The sequence below is a fragment of the Temnothorax nylanderi genome, unplaced genomic scaffold (genome assembly GCF_030848795.1).
Source record: "Temnothorax nylanderi isolate EJ_2023f unplaced genomic scaffold, tnyl_v1.0 TNYL_tig0003_pilon, whole genome shotgun sequence".
Taxonomy (NCBI): Eukaryota; Metazoa; Arthropoda; class Insecta; order Hymenoptera; family Formicidae; genus Temnothorax; species Temnothorax nylanderi.
This window is the reverse complement of record NW_027249065.1, coordinates 3,239,542-3,257,778: the sequence shown is the minus strand read 5'-3', so window position 1 is coordinate 3,257,778 and position 18,237 is coordinate 3,239,542. Positions and strand designations below refer to the sequence as shown.

At 39.3% G+C, this 18,237-nt stretch overlaps 1 protein-coding gene and 1 long non-coding RNA gene across 2 annotated transcripts in view; one reads left to right on the top strand and one right to left on the bottom strand.

Moving 5' to 3' along the window:
* LOC139772328 (uncharacterized) overlaps nucleotides 1-18,237 on the top strand; it is a 62,863-nt gene that overhangs the window by 33,058 nt on the left and 11,568 nt on the right. The window lies entirely within an intron of this gene.
* Nucleotides 6,766-18,237, bottom strand: part of LOC139772322 (uncharacterized) — a 41,878-nt gene continuing 30,406 nt past the window's right edge. The window contains exon 8 of the mRNA XM_071705943.1: nucleotides 6,766-18,236. Within this exon, the coding sequence (XP_071562044.1) occupies nucleotides 18,227-18,236 (10 nt within the window). The 3' untranslated portion in view covers nucleotides 6,766-18,226. The remainder of the gene's footprint in view (nucleotide 18,237) is intronic.

Genomic DNA, 18,237 nt, shown 5'->3' with positions numbered 1-18,237 from the left:
TAAGAAAGAGAACTAATGCCCAATGATAGCTATCCTGAACGGCGAGAGAACGGAATCAATAAAGCCAGGGCAAGTTTCGCAGCGGCTGTTCACCCTCTCGTTCTCCCCCTCGCTTTTTTCGGCTTCCTCTCGTTTATTTGATGACGATCTTTCATGAGAGAAGCCGATTAAAAAATTTGAGCGTAAATAGAAACTCAATCTCTAATATTCAGTGCTGTAATTACAATTTTGCATATGATATTTATCAGGTCGAGAACTATCGATAATATTTTTTTTCTTTACGATTGATGGCAAATGTATCGTACAATTATGTATGACGAACTATTTCTTATAATAGACTTCGTAATTTAGAGAACTGTTTACGAACGTCTGTGGATGTCTGCAAGCTTTTGCTACTGAAAGAATTAATTAAAGATGATCGCTTTTAAAGCCGTAATCTGAAGCCCGGGCCGCATACGGAATCGAATAAAGCAGGGATCATGTAGCGAGCAACACGAGGTCGTCGTCACCGCAAGTGGGATGCTGCGGACTGACGACCGGAAGCTAAAAACAGCATCGCGGATCGATGCTACTGTCTGGTTCGCGTAAATTCAGGTAGCTCGCTGATCTCAGCGTACACAGTTTTGTCACTTCGTCTCCTGCACTGTCTATTTCTCAATACCCCGCGGACTCTGAATTAATTATCCTCGATGGATTTTGTCGTCTCTAGGGTAATTAAACGCAAAAATGAAATCTCTCTCTCGATCGTTCTTTAAGTGGTTTTTCCTGTTTATACCATGTATCTGAGATACCTCGTATCTGAAATACCGATAAAACGCGCATCGTATAAACAGGAAGTGGTAAAAAATCAAGTATACAGCAGTGCGCAATACGCATTGCCCTGTTTATAAAACGTAATACGCTCCTCTGAATATTTTCTCTCCCCGTTATCTCAGGTCGCCGAATTTCCGCTCTGTTTATCCTCGTTTACTCTTCTACGGCAGAAACGAGCCAACATGGCGACTTTAATGTACTAATGCGATTCAACGGCGAGTTGGCCAGTGTGTCGTCATGGCCGGACGATGGCGAGCGACATCACAATTCCGTCACGCTTAAAACACGACAATGGAGGGGAAATGTTGTGGTCTTAAGCCAAACCCTATGCGGAGCCCTGTTCAGTAGAGGATCCGGTTTTCCGGGTCGTTCCAGCCATCGGATACACGAGGTGCTCTTCACGGTAGGCGTGGTGCCGAGAGCAAATCGTCTTTCGATGTATGCCTGAATGATTTCGAATGGGAGAAACCAGACGAAGGAGAGAAAACAAGGGGTTGCGGCGTGTAAAAAGTGCTCGAGTTATGATCTCGGTTTGAAATACTTGTTCCGTTTTCAGTATGGGTCGCGACGCGCTAATTTATTATCCGTCAAAGGCAATCGAAAAGCTCTAAACGAAACGTATACTTTAGCGCTAAATAAGTAAATATTCAATATCAATTAATAATTAATTTGAATAAGCCTGTATCAATTATTTTTCGATTAATTATTTTTGCACTTTATTATTTTTTGTATTGTACGCGTGCGCAAAAAAAGCAGATAAAGTAATCATCTCCCATCTTAATATATACGTATTTAGCACTGAAAGTTCATATTTCAAACGATGCACATTTTTCACGATAAATAATATAAATCTTCAGAATAGCGAAGACTTCATTTTTCATTAAACGAAGAAATTTCTTACGACGTTCAGATGCATTCTTTTTCTCTCTTGCCCTCTGCCGCTCTCTGTTGCTGTTTTAACTCGTTTCACTTTTTCCAAGTCATTTTAAGCAACGTCTATCCGAAACGGTATAATTAATGCAGGTGCTTTCTCATTCAAGTAGAAACTCGACTCCGTTGCCATGCAATTTCGCGTCGCGTCGCACAGAAGCTATAGGTATCAGTGAAGAACATGGAAAGTAAACAATTTCTTCGGATTTAGTTTTGCGCCCCTAACAGTTCGACTTAAAAACAAAACTAGCGCGATAGTAATCTCAATAATGATTAAGAATCTCATCTCTTATCGAGGGAAATTTTCCGCGAGCTTTCTCTTTCGATGAGGGCTCCTCGAGGAAACTTAAACCGACGTCTTATCTCTACCCGGCTTACTTTTAATCTAGCCCGATCGTCTCACGTTTAATCCAACGCTGCCTCTTTCTCCCTCTTTACCGCTCCCTCTGGCCCTTCCTTTCCTCTCGTGGAGGCATTGGAGGCAAGAGTTACTCGAGGAAGGAACGTTGTCGTCGTCTAGCAACCGCGAACAATGGCCGATCGTGAACAGAGTTCCTCGACACAATCGGCATCGGGAATCAAGGTATTGTCGGTGCTTCAAGGTTTACCCATCGCCCATAGTGTATCCTTTCACGAACGATCGATCGGATCCTTCGAAGATATGTACACGTATGCGAGAACGAGAGCGATCGCGCGAGGGATCCATCTGCGCGATCTTCGAGCCGACCCGAACGCTCCAAATGGAAGTGTCGGCCTACGTGAGGGACGGATCTCTTCTCTCGATGACTTAATTCGTTTTGACATCGCAGTTTAACCCACCCGATCCGTTCCCCCGCCGGACGACAAACGGTCTTTTCTTTCTCACTGTTATTTAGTAGCTGAATTAGAGCGTTGTGCACTTCGGACAGATGCCAGATCTCGCGATAACGTCGGACCGACGCAACTGGCTCCGGAATATAAATATGAATATCGACTATATATACCGGTGTTTGGTTGGAAATAGTGTGTATATATATATATATATATATATATATATATGAACAAATTTGCAAACCGTATATCTGTCGATCAACTTGCAAATATTTTTTTACAAGTAAAAAAAAACATCAATCGTATTTGACGATTTAATTTAGTATCACCCCTATATTTATCCGTTTTAGTATCCAATATGGTAGTAATACGATCGCACGTTATGCTCTCTAATCAGAAAATCTAATGTGTATAATCTTCAGCAACGTAAATTGCAGAGTGAATTAACTACTCGCGATAAAATCTAAAATGTTGGCGTTTGCCCGAGCCGATAACGAGATAAAAATCACATAATAATTATTAGAATAGCTACGTATTATCTACATTAGCTTACATATGCGATGCTTAATTTGATTTCTATATTATCAATAGTATTTTAAAATACTTTCCATTATTATTATTTGCATAATATGAAAAATATATTAAAAAATATTTAAAATAATCTCAGAAAAAGAAATTAATATTTCAAAGAAGTTTTTTACGAACTTTCAACGTACCGATCTTCTTATATTTAGTTAACGCATTGGAGATCTCTAAATAATATTTAAATAGCTGTAATTGATATTTAAATACTTATAAAGATACCGACTGAAAATTTAAAAAAGTTTTCCCGATTGCATTTTTCATTATGATACTCTCAAACTTTTGCCGATAATTGAAATGCTCATCTTAGTTTCTTGCTCAATTAACATCCTTATCATTTATCTTCTCGAAATTCATTAAGTTCAAGCGAGGCAACATTCATGAGGTTATCGGTTTAATGTCCAGATGTCTATTAATCCTAAGTGCCTGACCTAAATTCATCGTATACCTACACCAAGTTATTAATAATTGTCTTCGCGATATCGAGTGAAATATATCGCGCATTTATGTTTACATTCACGTACTTTATCAAATTATTATTCTATGTTATTGTACATCGGACAAATTTACGTGAAGCCAAGGCAATCTTCGCAGTTCCCACAGCTTCGATTGCCGTGTCACAATAAGGCTTCACGAACTATTAACGTTCTGTCACAACAAGAACACGCGCGTTTCTGTTCTTGGACACAATTAATGCCATCTCTTTTGAGGTTTCTCCATCGGCTTTGTCGAGCCCTTTTTCCAGGTCGTGCTTTAGTCACGTGACGAGAGTAGAATTGCCCTAGGGACGAAAGAGAATCGCCTCGTCGTCAAATGTCAACCCGTAAACGCAGCCACTCGAGTTACTCAAAAGAGAAATACGAATCTGGAGAAGCAGTTGCGAGAGGTTCGCATAATTTTATCACCGGTTCCCAGCAATGAAATTTATGCCGGCTCTCCGATAGCAACGACGTGAAATCTCGTAACGAATTTACACCTCAACTGACGATTATTAAAATAGGAGAAATCTTTCATTGTATTACAATAGATCGTTGTGACGAATTATGGCCTTATTCTTTATAGATTTTTCTTTTTTAACCGAAATTTTGCTATTATAATAATGTCTAGTGGATAAAAATAAACGAAACAGCCGTGTTACGTTTCTGTGCGTTTAAAAAATTCTGTTGGCGATTGAAACTGTTGCGATAAATCGTGACGAGGTCTGTCGTAGCAATTCAAATACTCTCGTGATGCTGATCGTGGAAAATTGCAACAAGCTTCTGCTTGGTCACCATTGGCAGTTTCGATGCAATGCGCCACAGTTCTGAAATTGCCAGCTTTACCGAGATGGGAAATGTTGGTCTCGAGTGGGGAAAAACTGTGGGGATGTGTGCTCCGTACCGTCTCGACGAATAAAAATACAAATCGGATGTGAAAATAAAATATGATGGGACGCATCGGAGCGCGGAAAGGAACTTCAAAATCAATAGAAGCCGATACCAGGTCTGTCGAACTTGTTCTGGAAAAGCGTACGAAGTGTACAAACTGCATTTACATAGAGTTCACAATTCGTCATCGATCGGCTTTTACGCAGCCCATCCCAAAAGTCACATATACTCCCCGAACCTGAAATTGCAGAAAACCGAATTGAAAAAAGACGATAGTTTTTTCTTTATTCGGTACATTTTTTTTCCTTTTTTTTAGTTTAGACTTGTTTACCTTGTTTTTCCAGTGGATATTGAGAGTAAAATGCTGAAAAAATAATATCGCTTAAATTTACAGTCGGCAGTAGATACGCATTTGCAATGCAGTCTGCAAATTGTCGTTTACGTGTACCCTCTTTTAATGTTTATCCCGTGGTCGTTGAATTTTCGACTTTTGTAGTAGATATTTAAAATCATAATTCTGGGGCATCGTGTACTACACATGCGATGCGTCACGTCGTCGGTGCAATCAGCCACATCTGTCATATTTTCGATAATCAGCTGCAACTGTGCCTGTGCATTTGTCGATACCGCGTGTGAATTAGAATAAATATTTTTCTTTGCATTGCGTTTTTTTCAAGTCCTTCGTCGCAACGCGGAATATGTATTCCGAGATGTGTATTGACAATTGTGATCGTACCGGCGGATCTCGGTGAGAAAACTTTCGGCACGCCTTTCGAATTCGGCAAAAGGATTTCGAGAGTTCTCCCGTCGTACGCGTTTCGTGAATATACTTCGCAGCGATGCACATTTACATTTAGATGAAATTCCATATTTTCACGTACAACCTCCGTCACCATCGCTAGGACCGCTTGATAACTCGGCGCGGATTTATCGTTTAACAGGAGAATAAAAAGGATTTATTCGGCTATTCTATTTTGTCAACGAGTCTAAAAATCTATATTTCAAAAGTATAGAATATATGCAGAAGTATATGCAGAAGATCTTTGATTTGTTTAAGCTACAAAAATTAAATCACGTTTTTGTAAAGATATCATTTATTAATAATTAATTACGTCATATCCTTTTATTGCCTGATATTAATAATTTTAATTACAAATGTAATTCATTTGCCAACAATCAAATTACTGTGCAGCGTGCATTAGTCCGAAAGCCACATTGTTTGTTAATATATTAGCGAGCTATCGCTACCCGATTACTTTGTCTCCTGACTACGTGTATGTAATAATGACATTGTTAACTACTGTATGGACAGCCTAATAACAATTCGGACGCATGCAACTATGATAGAATTATGCGTCAGTAGTGGGCATCTAAATTAACATACGTGATATTCCTGTAGCATTCATAACAATGATCGACGAAATATTCACGAGACAACGTACGGTTTTATAACAAAAGCATCTTCTTTCATTTTGAATTTTACGTCGAATTTTGCATATCAATAAAAATTCCTTTCGCAATTAATGAACCTCTTGCTGCACGAAAGTTTGAAAAACATTTATATTTTTTTTTACTTTTGAAAATATTCTTTATTCGAAGTGACAATGGCATAATTAAAAATTAATAAAGCAGAATAACATTTTCAAATGGAAACGTACGTCACAGAGTAGAGTATTTTATAACTATAAATAGATAAAAGATCAACGAACATCTGCTGCAAAATTATAAACTAATTAGGAGAGTAAAATAATATATTTGTCGACAATTTATTTTCTCTTCGGTTTTAAACGAACATTCACGAGCTCACGTAATAATATTCCAACGAATGGCTACACGAATGTATAATTCTATGGGTACTGTCCTCGTCGAATAAATTAATCACGACGTTAATTGAAGCGATGACTTTGTTTAGACCAACATCAGTCGGCATTACGAATTCCGACGGCATTCGAGCCTTTCATAATTATTTTATGAACGGACGATACCGACAGTATATATACAAAATTATTATTGTACGCAAAAATCGATATTTAAAGACAATTAAATGTTTATTTACGATGCACGTGCTACACCGTACCTATTCCAGCTAATGCAGCAAAGTATTCCTGGTATGCTTTTTCTGAATTAGAAAAAAGAATCTACGTACTAAAAGGGTAGGAGTGGGGCACTTTGTGAAAGGAAAGGACGTGGTGAATGTGATACTGTAAAGATAGACGGCGGGAGAGTCTGTTTGCAGGAGAAAAAAAAGACTGAGCCGCAGGTGTCACTGTATACCATGTAGACATTTTATATTTTCAGCACTCGGCGGTCACGTTATAAATAGGTCACAAGTTATGAGTCCACCATACTGCTTACACACAGTCGCTTCTTTTACAGTATACATTCTATATAAATGTACTCGTACGGTTATCGTTTGTTTTACAACCTCGATATTTCTACGGGGAATACATAGTAAATGTATGCGTATCAATATATTATACGTTACATTATGTTTACGCCTCTCTATATCGTATGTATATTATACAAATGTGTGGTACATGCACTGGCACTGCTCGATTGTTTAGTTGCATCCTTCATCGGGGTTGCACGCAGGTATGTCTTCAAACACGTTCCGGTTATTTGTACAGGCATCTAATTACACGTGAAGAGACGAAACAGCATTGTTTATTTTACTCACGTGCCTTTATCTCCAGCTCCCGATGTTTTATCAAAATATATTCGCGAGGTTGATATAATTAATTATCATATTTAAATCAAAGCGTCGATGACAATGACAGCACATTTTACGTAACTACGATATTTTTTTTATGTATTTCTTTTATATAAATCAGAAGTCAATTATAACATATTAATCGTTCGGGAAATTGTCTAATATTCGCGAAGCACAGAAGGATACTGCGCGTCGATAAAATTGCGGAATGTAGATATTATCTCGGAGAATGAGTTTCAGCGGAATCACGAGAATATCCGGATTGCATAACCGCCGAGATACCAAATAATTAGAGCGACGACGAAATTACATAGCGGGTGCGCTTACATCTTCGTGTACCATCCTCGCTTTACCTGCAACGCAGAAATGTTTCAGTATGCAGAATGTGTACAATGAATCTTCACGTATGTACACGCGCCTGCAATATGTGTTACGCGAAAAGTTATATCGCGCAAACGGGATTTCGCGTCTGTACGGAATTCATCATGACGAGAAAGGCTCCCGACGGAAGTCGCAAACATCGCGCCTCGTTAGGGACACGGAGGAGGTTTCGACAAAAAACCGGAACGTGCTTCGGGGGAACGTTCTTTCGCCTGCTACGATGAGCTTAGAGCTCATTACATCAGGCAGTTGACGATCTGCGCGATCATCATGTTCCCGTTTTAAATGGCCGTTCCGAAACGCGCTAACAGCAGTGCGTTAAAGAGGAGAGGCTTTCCTGGCGGACTCTCTTGTTCGTCCCCAATTCAGTTTCCGGAAGCCCATTATACAATCGCGCAAATCGCGAGTGCTACCTGTATTCCGTTTCTGTAAAGATACTTTAGTCCGTATCTTCGTCGCTCATTTAGTGCTAAATGTGTTTTGTTGCGTTTCTGTTTTTTTTTCTTCTTTATTTAATAGATGAGCTCGCAAATGGACAGCCGCAATTAGCGCTAAATGTGCGGTAAGAATGCGAGCGTTCGTAATGATTCGTAACGTATTTTATCGATGACGTGGCTACTTTTTAAGCGATATGTCATTTTGAGTGAAGTTTAGATTACGTATTACCGTGCTGACTTAACGTTACGACGACCGGAAGACGTCTATTTGCGTCTCTTAAATTTGGTAGATCGTCGCAATGTTAAATTACCATGGTCGTACAATATTTTAATGTACGAGTAAATAAAACTTAGCGACTGTTTAGATTTTAATTTATTTAATCATTTATACTAATTTTATAATTAGTTTTCTAATTATCCACGCGATTATAAAAAGAACGATATAATAATACAAGATATTCCGCAAAAATTGTCTTAGCCTTAACGATAAGACGAACAAAATTTTTAAAATTTGTCCTTTGAATTAATTTGTCATTTTTAAATAGATTTCAAAAAAGGAAAGTATCTATGCGTTTAACTGGTAAATAAAGCGCATTTAGATTGAACCTGCCGCTAAGTTTATCATTGTTCATGTATATATATATATATACAAATGCAAAATATGATAAAAGATATGATTAGGCATTAGAGTTCGTTAAAGCTGCATATAAGACTTGCTTGATTACAAGAGGACAAGGGGTGTCGTATATGTATTATAGCGTGACTTATGCTGATTACGATTCAAAGCCGTGATTGGACCCTTGAAGTCTTCGTATAGCGGTTATAACATGTGAGCGCGATCGAGTCGCGGATCGGCGAATTTATTTTACTTACATACGGCAACGGGGGCAATCCGCGGCTGGAAAGGGCTGGAAATCGCAACGAAGGGTTTTTCACGTTTAAGAAAATTACATCGAAATCGCATCGACGTGTGTGGTCGGGTCGACGAGCGCTAACGGTTTACTGTAACGTTATCCGATTCTCCATTTTCATCGGACAGCCCGCGCTTCCCGTTTCAGACGACTGCATCACGACGGAATAATGAAACGCCCGAAAACAAAATCAATACTGTAACAGCGGTTTATGGCGATCGATACATATCCGCCGCTGTTACGGGATAACAATTGTTACGGTACAGAAGCGATTCCGGCACATTCTGCCGTGTATCATTGAAGCTTATTTTACCGATAATTCTTGTTAATAATTCCGTTAATAATTCCGTCCAAGTGAATTTGATTATGATGTCGTAATTATAACAATTGTCATTGGGATAACACTTGTGCAACACAATGTAAACTGTGGAAAGGCAAATTGAGCGTTTATTGATTACTTAACACCTCTTTTAATATACGCATTTTATCAGCAGTGAGCGATAATTATTTTCTTTTCGACAAATTCGTGTTATATTCCGAGGATCGAGGATGACTTGTTAAAACGAGCGGCTCGAATTTTCCTCTTCGTTTATACTTTTAGACTTTATTTTCAGGGGTACGATGATAATCCGTCGCGGAAATAATACATATCGTCTTCGAACACGCTTCGATGCGACGAGGGATCATAAGTTTCGACGTCGCTTTCATCCCGTGGCATTTCGATCGACGCGATTTCTTTTTGAGGAAAATTTATTCGCGGCGTGTATGATACGCATGATGAGCATGAACGAGTGCATTGATTTCCGCTGAAATAGCCGTTGAAACAAGCACCGATTTTGCACAGTGGCGTAACGGGATTAACGCGAATATACATACGTGCATATATGTCAATTGCAGTTAAACTCGCGCGAAAAAGCGGGGCTTTAACGGCAATTTTTCGTTTTGACACTTGTATACGTTCATCAAGCAATTGTGTACGCTTCGTCACACACCGATGCATCGTTTTTTCGCTAAGTTCTTCGGCGACTAAGTCTCTACTTTAATCTCTACGAGGAATTAAAATTTGCAACATGATTTTAACATTTATATAAATTTAACGTATGTATTTAACAAGCGTTTGAAAACATATATTTAACAGCTCTTGTGAATTATTAAAAATAATATGCTTCCTCTAAAGGTAAATCGTAAATTTTCAATGACCACTAACGGTACGTTTTATTAGTACTGCCCTTTAATATATAATTCGATACAGTGTAACACATTAATTTTTCATAGAAATTTCCCTAAGTTCCGCGAACTCATTTGCGCGATTTATGTTCCTGACTTACGCCACTGTCGCGCACGCGAGGCTCGTAAGAGGCTGAGAGAGGACTCTAGATATAACTACGAAATTGGACCAAACTGACCAACCATAAGTTATTTGTAAGAGCGAAAATGATGTAGAAAAGTACGATCGATGTTTTGCACGAGACGTCTCGTCTCGTCTCGCTGTCGTCGCGGCGGACGAGAACGATCTGCGTGACGCTGCATGTAAATTCTACGTTAAAGCCTGGACCACAATTCGCGACTTGGCGCGTGCAAATAATCCTAATAGCTAAAAACACGTACGTATCGCTAAAACACATAACGCAGTGTCCGGCAAAATTCCACCCGTGACAAGTCGACGCCCGAGTGTGATTCGGGGGAACAAATGTCTTCGAATCGAATACCGATACCACACCGGTAACACGGTCGTTCGGCGGATTATACATTTTGTAGTGGCTAAAGTACCATTAATCGCGTATCGCGTTTCGACCGTTCGTATTGTTAACGCTAATACCGTTTATCGTTTACCGTTTCCGCGCGTTTACCGCTTATTCGTTTCGCGCCTCGAGTACCAACAGTCGAACGGCGCGCGCCGCGGCGCGCGCGCGTTTTTAACGGTAATCAGCGTCGAAACGGGTCTGCAATTATCTGTGGAAAATCAGCGGGAGAGAATTGATGAACCGCGCGCGCATACATTTCGAATTAACCGAAAAATGTCGCGCATATTGATAACGGATATCCCACGTGCCCAATCAAATACAACGGACCCTGCTGTACCTGGAAAGGGCGTCCAGTATAAAAATAAATAAACTCTACTCTCTATCCTAGGAAATTCAACGACATATCTCAACGCAGTACGTCTAATAACATAATTGCTAATCTCGACGATATTATGCCTAAGTGGGGGCCGAAGTCGGAGCGAGGACTGTGATCTCAGATCGAGATTTGGACCTTATCTCGACGAGATATATTCCAAATTCACTCGATATACGAATGTATTACACGCGGTTATCACCAAGTCCCGCTGCCGACTCGTCCTCGAGTATAAAGTTACGCCGCATTCGCGCAATTATCACGACAAAATATCATCTATCGTTCGATATATCGTTATGTATAGATATATATTCTACGCATCTCGTACATTTTATAATTAATCAGCTTAGGCATCGTAACAGGTTTGTTCCTACGCGAGGACAAAAAACACATAACACGCTGTACGAATGTATAGTACCAATGGAATGAACGAAAAGTCAGGTCACTGTCTTTCATTAAGCGTGATTAATCAATTAATACGCTAATTATTCTAGTCGGGAATAAACGGCGATTTTTCCGTCGTATTTTCGGCGAGTCGTTAACACTAGAATGGTAGCCAAGTCTTTCTAATGGCATTCAAGAACGATATAAACCGTCCCATATGCGAATTTTTGGCGAAATATTGATAATGCATGAAACAATTGTTATATCTTTTAATATATCTCCGATAACGTAATCAAGAGATAGCTCTAAAAATCAAAGTGTCTTCCATTCTAGCGTTATCATTATCGACATTATCACTCGTGTTCACGCACGCACGCATGCAGACATTGCAGGCACGCACATGCATCAATGACACCGGACGCGAACGGCGTTGATGGTAACCCAGATAGTTAATCGACAACACAGTGGCTCACATATGATACACGCTATGTACAAGACACACTATACTGATCGATTATCTTTATAGACAGCCCTAAATCGCAATTAATCACGATTAAGCAATCAAAAACAGATCGTGGACGGGTCAAAGGTATTCTCACAATACACACTCTTTCTCTCTTTCTCTCGTTGTAGTTTTTTTCTAATTTACAGACTTCCACATTCGTTGACATTTGTACATTTGTTAGCTAAGAACGCTTATTGGGTTGCACTACACACACACATGAATATGGAAACGAATAATAACGTAAATGATCGATAAATGTATTTTATTTCAATTTTAATACCGTATCGTAACGTATCATATATTATTTAATGTATTGTTTATTATTTTATGCAAAATACATAAAAGAAACTTTAGATTGCTGATCACATTAATCGACGCATGGTTCACATTTTTGAATATATCTTGCACAAAAAAATAATTATCACTTATTTGTTGTTTAAATTAAAGCTTGATATATATTTTATAATCATTAATGAAATTCTCATTTTTTAATGAATTTCCTCATTTTCTAATTGATTCTCTCGGGATATCAGGATAACATAAAATGCAGCGGTTTGTGGTGTTGTATAATAGCGTTCTGCTCCGCGATTCATATCTTTTAGTCTTCTCCCTTTTTCTTCTACGACTCCGTTTGCCGCGGCGTAGCGATATCGTAAAGCCGGGAACAACCGCCGAATTTTCGCCAACGAAAATCGATGTGCAATTCACTATCGGTCAGTACGCAGCAAGTTAGCTCGTAATTCAATGAGCTAAGGCGGATCTCCGCATCTCCACCGCACATTTTGCATTCAACACGGTTTCCCCATCCAGAGCTTTTGTTTAATACGTGAAACGTAATGCCATAAACTCCGGATATATAATATTGCGAACAGTGCGGGCACGTTTGCTATAAACGCATGATGAAAAAATACGATTCGCAATAATAGATATCTCAGAAATCTGAAGAAAAAAAAAGAAAAAGAGTAATCTTTAATATTATTTCGGTATTAAATCGGAATTATACATGTGTTTTTTATGATGACTATTCACTGATTCAGATTTAGAGAGTGTCAATCGTCGTAGAGAAACTTAGTGAGTTCAACACAATATGATCATATTCATATATTCGTATTCGGAATTGGGTCACTTTTACATTCAAATATTCACATGTTCAAACTTGTCCAGAATTTCCTCAGTCACACGTGAGTTTCATATATATGGGCACGTGTCTCTCTGGTCATCATATGATTTATATCCGTAGCTGTCACGTTTGACTGTGACGTATGCTCGTTGTTTTTATGAAACCACCTACGATAGTATCGTATTTTTTACAATATAGGCAAAAACCCAATTTAACTATTACCTGTCACAATTCCATTGTAACCTTTGCGCTATCTGACATGATAAGATAATAAATACATTATTTTATTGTTTTATTTTATCAAAACGAAATTACTTCTTACATAAAGAAAACTAGTGGCAACATAGTGTTCAAACGCATACGATATTTCAAAGCAAGCGAACCATGCTTTCGATATTGAGTGATACAATCTTAATCAGTTTTCATTAAAGAATGAACAGTCGGATAATTATTTTACATTTTCGATATTTCCCATATTACCGCATTTATTCTATATCTACTTTGCACGGTAATTTTCTATGTGACAAATAAGGAATAATAAAAGCGTATTCTCGTGTTCCAGCATTCGTTCGATGGAAAATCGAATGGGATTTTCACTCGTTGAAATAATGGTAAACGAATAAACGATGAGTATGGAAATATCGTGGAAGGCGCGTTCCCAGCGGAGATTTATTTTACGTTCGTGTGCACGCGGACCAGCTCGGCTACAGCCTTAATTACGACACACTCACCGTATTTATTTATTCGTATTTATTCAGTATTAAATAAAGTATGGACCCGTTTTCGAACCAGTCGCAAATGCAAACACAAGAACGATGTACCTGAAGTAAAAATTAACGGCCGTTATTGAAACACTTTTCATTCTCATAGATCGCCTATCGTTGCGTTTGGTCAGATATTTTTTTTTATCGGAGAAATTACTCTTATATTCTCGTACGAGTATATCTATATTTACACGCATAATATGTGTCATACGAGTAAATGCTGCTTTTTCATCTGTTTAAAAAGCATTTACTTGTGTGACCCGGTACAGTGATTATAGGTACATAAAGAACGAATACTCATGTATGGCATTACGGATTAACGTTCACGGATCAGGCTTGCTCTATTTCTATATAAAAAACTATACAAATTATCCAGCCAAATAGTCAGATCGCGTTAGAATTGATAACATTCGGCTAAACGAACGTACAAATATCCATATACGTGCAAAAATATGTGTTTCATCATCTGTCGCGATATTTAGATTTGAGCACATTCGCGCGTTCGCGATGAAATTTTCGTTGACGTTAGGAGTATATTTAATGTCTGATCTTTATATGTCTACAATCACTGCTTTCGGTATCTACGTATAATGCAAAATCAGCCCTCGCGGAACGCCCTTGCGTTCAACGCTTGGAACGAAGCTTGCTGACGTTCTGATTTAATTGACGCATTGTTCCTTTCCTCTCCTTCTTCTCTCTCGGTCTATTTTTTTCTTCGACATGTTTTGCAGTGAGGCGCGATCGGTCGCGTCGTAATCGCAAAAGGACGACGCGCGACGCCTGGATCGAAGTCCTTTACGCAGGATGCTCGAGACGCGTGCATAACACGCATCACACGGTGTGTCGACAGAATGAGATGTACCATTAGCCTAATTATAAAGCTTCCAAATTTAGAGATGTGCATTTTATCGTAAGTTGAGACAGTGTGTTTTGCGCACCGAATGTACTGCGATAAGTTTTGTAATTTTGGGAGTGAAATTTTGAATCTCAGAATTGACACATTCTGCGTTTTAAATTTCTTTATAACTGGAGAATATAACTGTATATTTATGAACATTTACATTCGATGGTATTTTTACACGCGCACCACTTCGTTAAATAATTAATAACTCTTATAACATCGTAATTTTCCACGCGTATAGTACCTGCGAACGAAAGGGATCGCAGGGTGAATCGCATTTTTACTCAGAAACCCGCTCACTGACCTACTTTCGCTCAATTTAATCTGCATTCTGATCGTATCCCATCAGTTTTTACATCTTATTTGAAGCAGAAGCTTTCAACTTTGACTCGACTCATTCTGTTATTCTATTCGTCTATCATTCCTATGAAATCAGCATGACCAATATGATCTCTTTCGCTAAATCTTCACGCTTATGCTTTCGTCACCTTTCTTTTTTTTATGAGGGATAGTAAAAAAAATCTTTTTCAAATAAAAAGTTAATTGTCGGGTCTGGAGAGAAGCGTATCTGAAGCATTGAACCGAGGTAAAGTTTCAGCGAGAATATTGGGCGTATCATTAATTGGTTCGTTAATTTCTATCCCGTTAATTGCGCTATTCCTCGAATAATAACGCGAGAATCATATTATTTACATTGTTAGCCCATATAGAATTCAAAGAGTGAGACGGGAACGGCAACGATCTGAGCATACTAAGTACAAACCTTTATAAAAAAAAGTAGTACGCGTGTGCGAGTATCTGTGTATCTGTGCAGTATGTGTGTGGAAATCTATTTGTAACAATTACACTGACAAAGTGTATTGATTAGTCGATTGCGTTTAAGATTGATGTACTAATCGATAGTACGCAACTATAGCAGCTCCAAGATGTGTTTACTTTCTTTTGAGAGTCGATACGATGCTGTTTTTTTATTCCGAAACGTCATAAACATTCGACAGACTATTTGAAATGAGGTCTACAAGAAGCGATTTGAACGAATAGAGAAGTGAGAGGTCACGTTACAAATTTTTCGTACAAAATGCAAAGATTGAACACCTGTTTGTTACTTAAACTTAAATTATCTATATTTCCTTGAAAAAAAAAAGTTGATTTAAAAAGTGACGGTTTTATAATTTGGCTCAGAAAGGGATAAAAATGAAGTAAAAAAGATCGCATGTCTCCTCCTATTTACATTTTCTATTTCATGTCAAAGCATCTTTAATCAGATCCACTTACCTTCGGCCGACGCTCGATATTATCCGAAGATAACGTAAAACGATCGAAAACTTTAATACGTTTACGAATTACGGCTGTGTATTCTCACGAGCATTAAATTCCATGCTTCCTTCTCGCACGCGAAATTTCGCACGAGTATTATCTTCACGACAGAGAACGTTGAATGACAGGAACAAATAATCTCGATATCACTTCCGTCACTAAGTGAACAGAGGAACTCAGTTGCCGTAGTCGGTTGCCGTAACTATTCTCGCCAGACTTGATTCGATGAAGCAGATTTGCGCGTCGTGTCGACCGGCAGGAACACGTCGTCGTCGTCGTCGTCGCCACCGCCACCGCCGTCGCTCGATAAGTCGATACCTGGTTTCGTTCTTCCCCCGTGTGTCGGTTTTTCACTCCGTACGATTCTTCGCTTCTTCAGATGTTTGAAGTAATAACGCGGAATTCCGCGAAATCGCAAGTTCTCGTTTGGGTGAGCCACAACTTTAAACGAGGCATTACGTCGTAAAACTGTAGTCGTAGGATTTCCGCGAGTTTTCCTCAACTTCGTATACGGTCTTCAAACATGGCTCGTCGAGTTTGTTGCGCGTCGCGTTTTCCGCGGGGGCGTTTTACGCGGAAATTAACGAAACTCAAGCTCGAAATCTCCAATTGTCGAGAAGTCTTGCAGAATAAATTTATTTACAAATATTCACTGTGTGTTCAAACTTCTCATAGTTATTTATAGCGGAATGAGAAGAAATACATTTTTTAGCTTATTTGTATTTTTCTTGGAAGTTACATAAAAATCAGGGAGAAAATCAATAGGTTGTTGTTGGGTGAATTAAAATAATCGGAAGATCGGTGATTACAGATCTGACAATTGTTCACATCGAATCGATATTACAATCGGCGCTGAATTCCTGGGCAGATATTTCCTGGAGAAAAGAAGACATATTGCTTGGCCATTCTAATTCAATCGAGTTATGTACGTGCTTCGAAATTCAATTTCTGCGTTTAATTGGCGCGCGAAAAGAGAGACGAGTGCTATTTGCGAGAGCGACGCATCGGAGATCCCTGTTTTGATACGAGTGTAGAGGTCTCCGTATCGATTTCTTCGCCAAACCGCAGCCAGGACACGACTTAAATCGATATTACGACGCTTTAGGGACGAAATCTTTCTGAAAATATTCTCTGTTTCTGCGAAGGCACGCTCCAATCCAATATCATTCTTACAAGCATTCCTCGGGTAATCTTCTTTCGACGATGAAAGTTTCATTCTCTTTTTCCTTTCGCCGCTGCAGATTTTCTTTATCGCGTACCGAATCCGGTTGAATCCACCATTAAATTATGTAAGCTTTCTGCCATGCGCATTTTCGTGAGATTGAAAACAACAATAAGAGCTCGACGCCAATATTTTATTTTAATTTACATCTTGAAAGGGTCGCGGTTATACTGGAAATCATTCATTTTCGCCGTGCATTTAACGTTGCTCAAATATTACCGCAGAACTGACTTCTCTCTCATATTCTTACGAATTAATTGGAATAAATGAGTCATGGTTACACGCTTTCGTTCCATTGTGCTCGCTTCATCCGCCGGGAGATAATTCCTTCGCGATCGATTCCGGATTCTCGCTGATATATTTCCGTCATGTGGATATCCCTTTTGCGGAAAATGCAAAGACTCTATCCCAGGATCTTGCACGTGGTGGGAGTCGGGAGCTCGATTATTCACGAAAGCGATATACCCTCGTCGACCTTCGACGGCGTTTTCCTTTCGCGACCTCGTTATCCGTTTCCCTTCACCGTCCCCTTTCATCTCGCAAATCCTACCCTTGCGGGCAGCAACCTCGTTAGCGCGGGGAAGTTTTCGAGATTACGAGTCGTTCCCGCCAGCAATGCTGGCCCCGGCATTCCGTCTCCGGAGTTCTTCCGCCGCTGGTATAGCGAGACATCTCTCCCGTTCCTTCCGTCGCGATATCGTTTATTCATCACAGCTCGATTATATCCGGCGCGCGAAACTGAACTTTGCTGCAATACTTCACCTCCTGCACGATCTTATTGCCACAATTGTCCAGATCAACATCGCTCCGCGTACCGTCGTCGTCGTCGTCCTCCTCCTCCTGCAGATCCTCCAGAACCATGCGTCTGTCTAAACTCCAACCAACCCCGCTACCGGCCGCCAACTTCTTTTTCTTCTTCTCACGGATTTTATTCTGGCGAACGGATCGCCGTGGTTATTTGTATC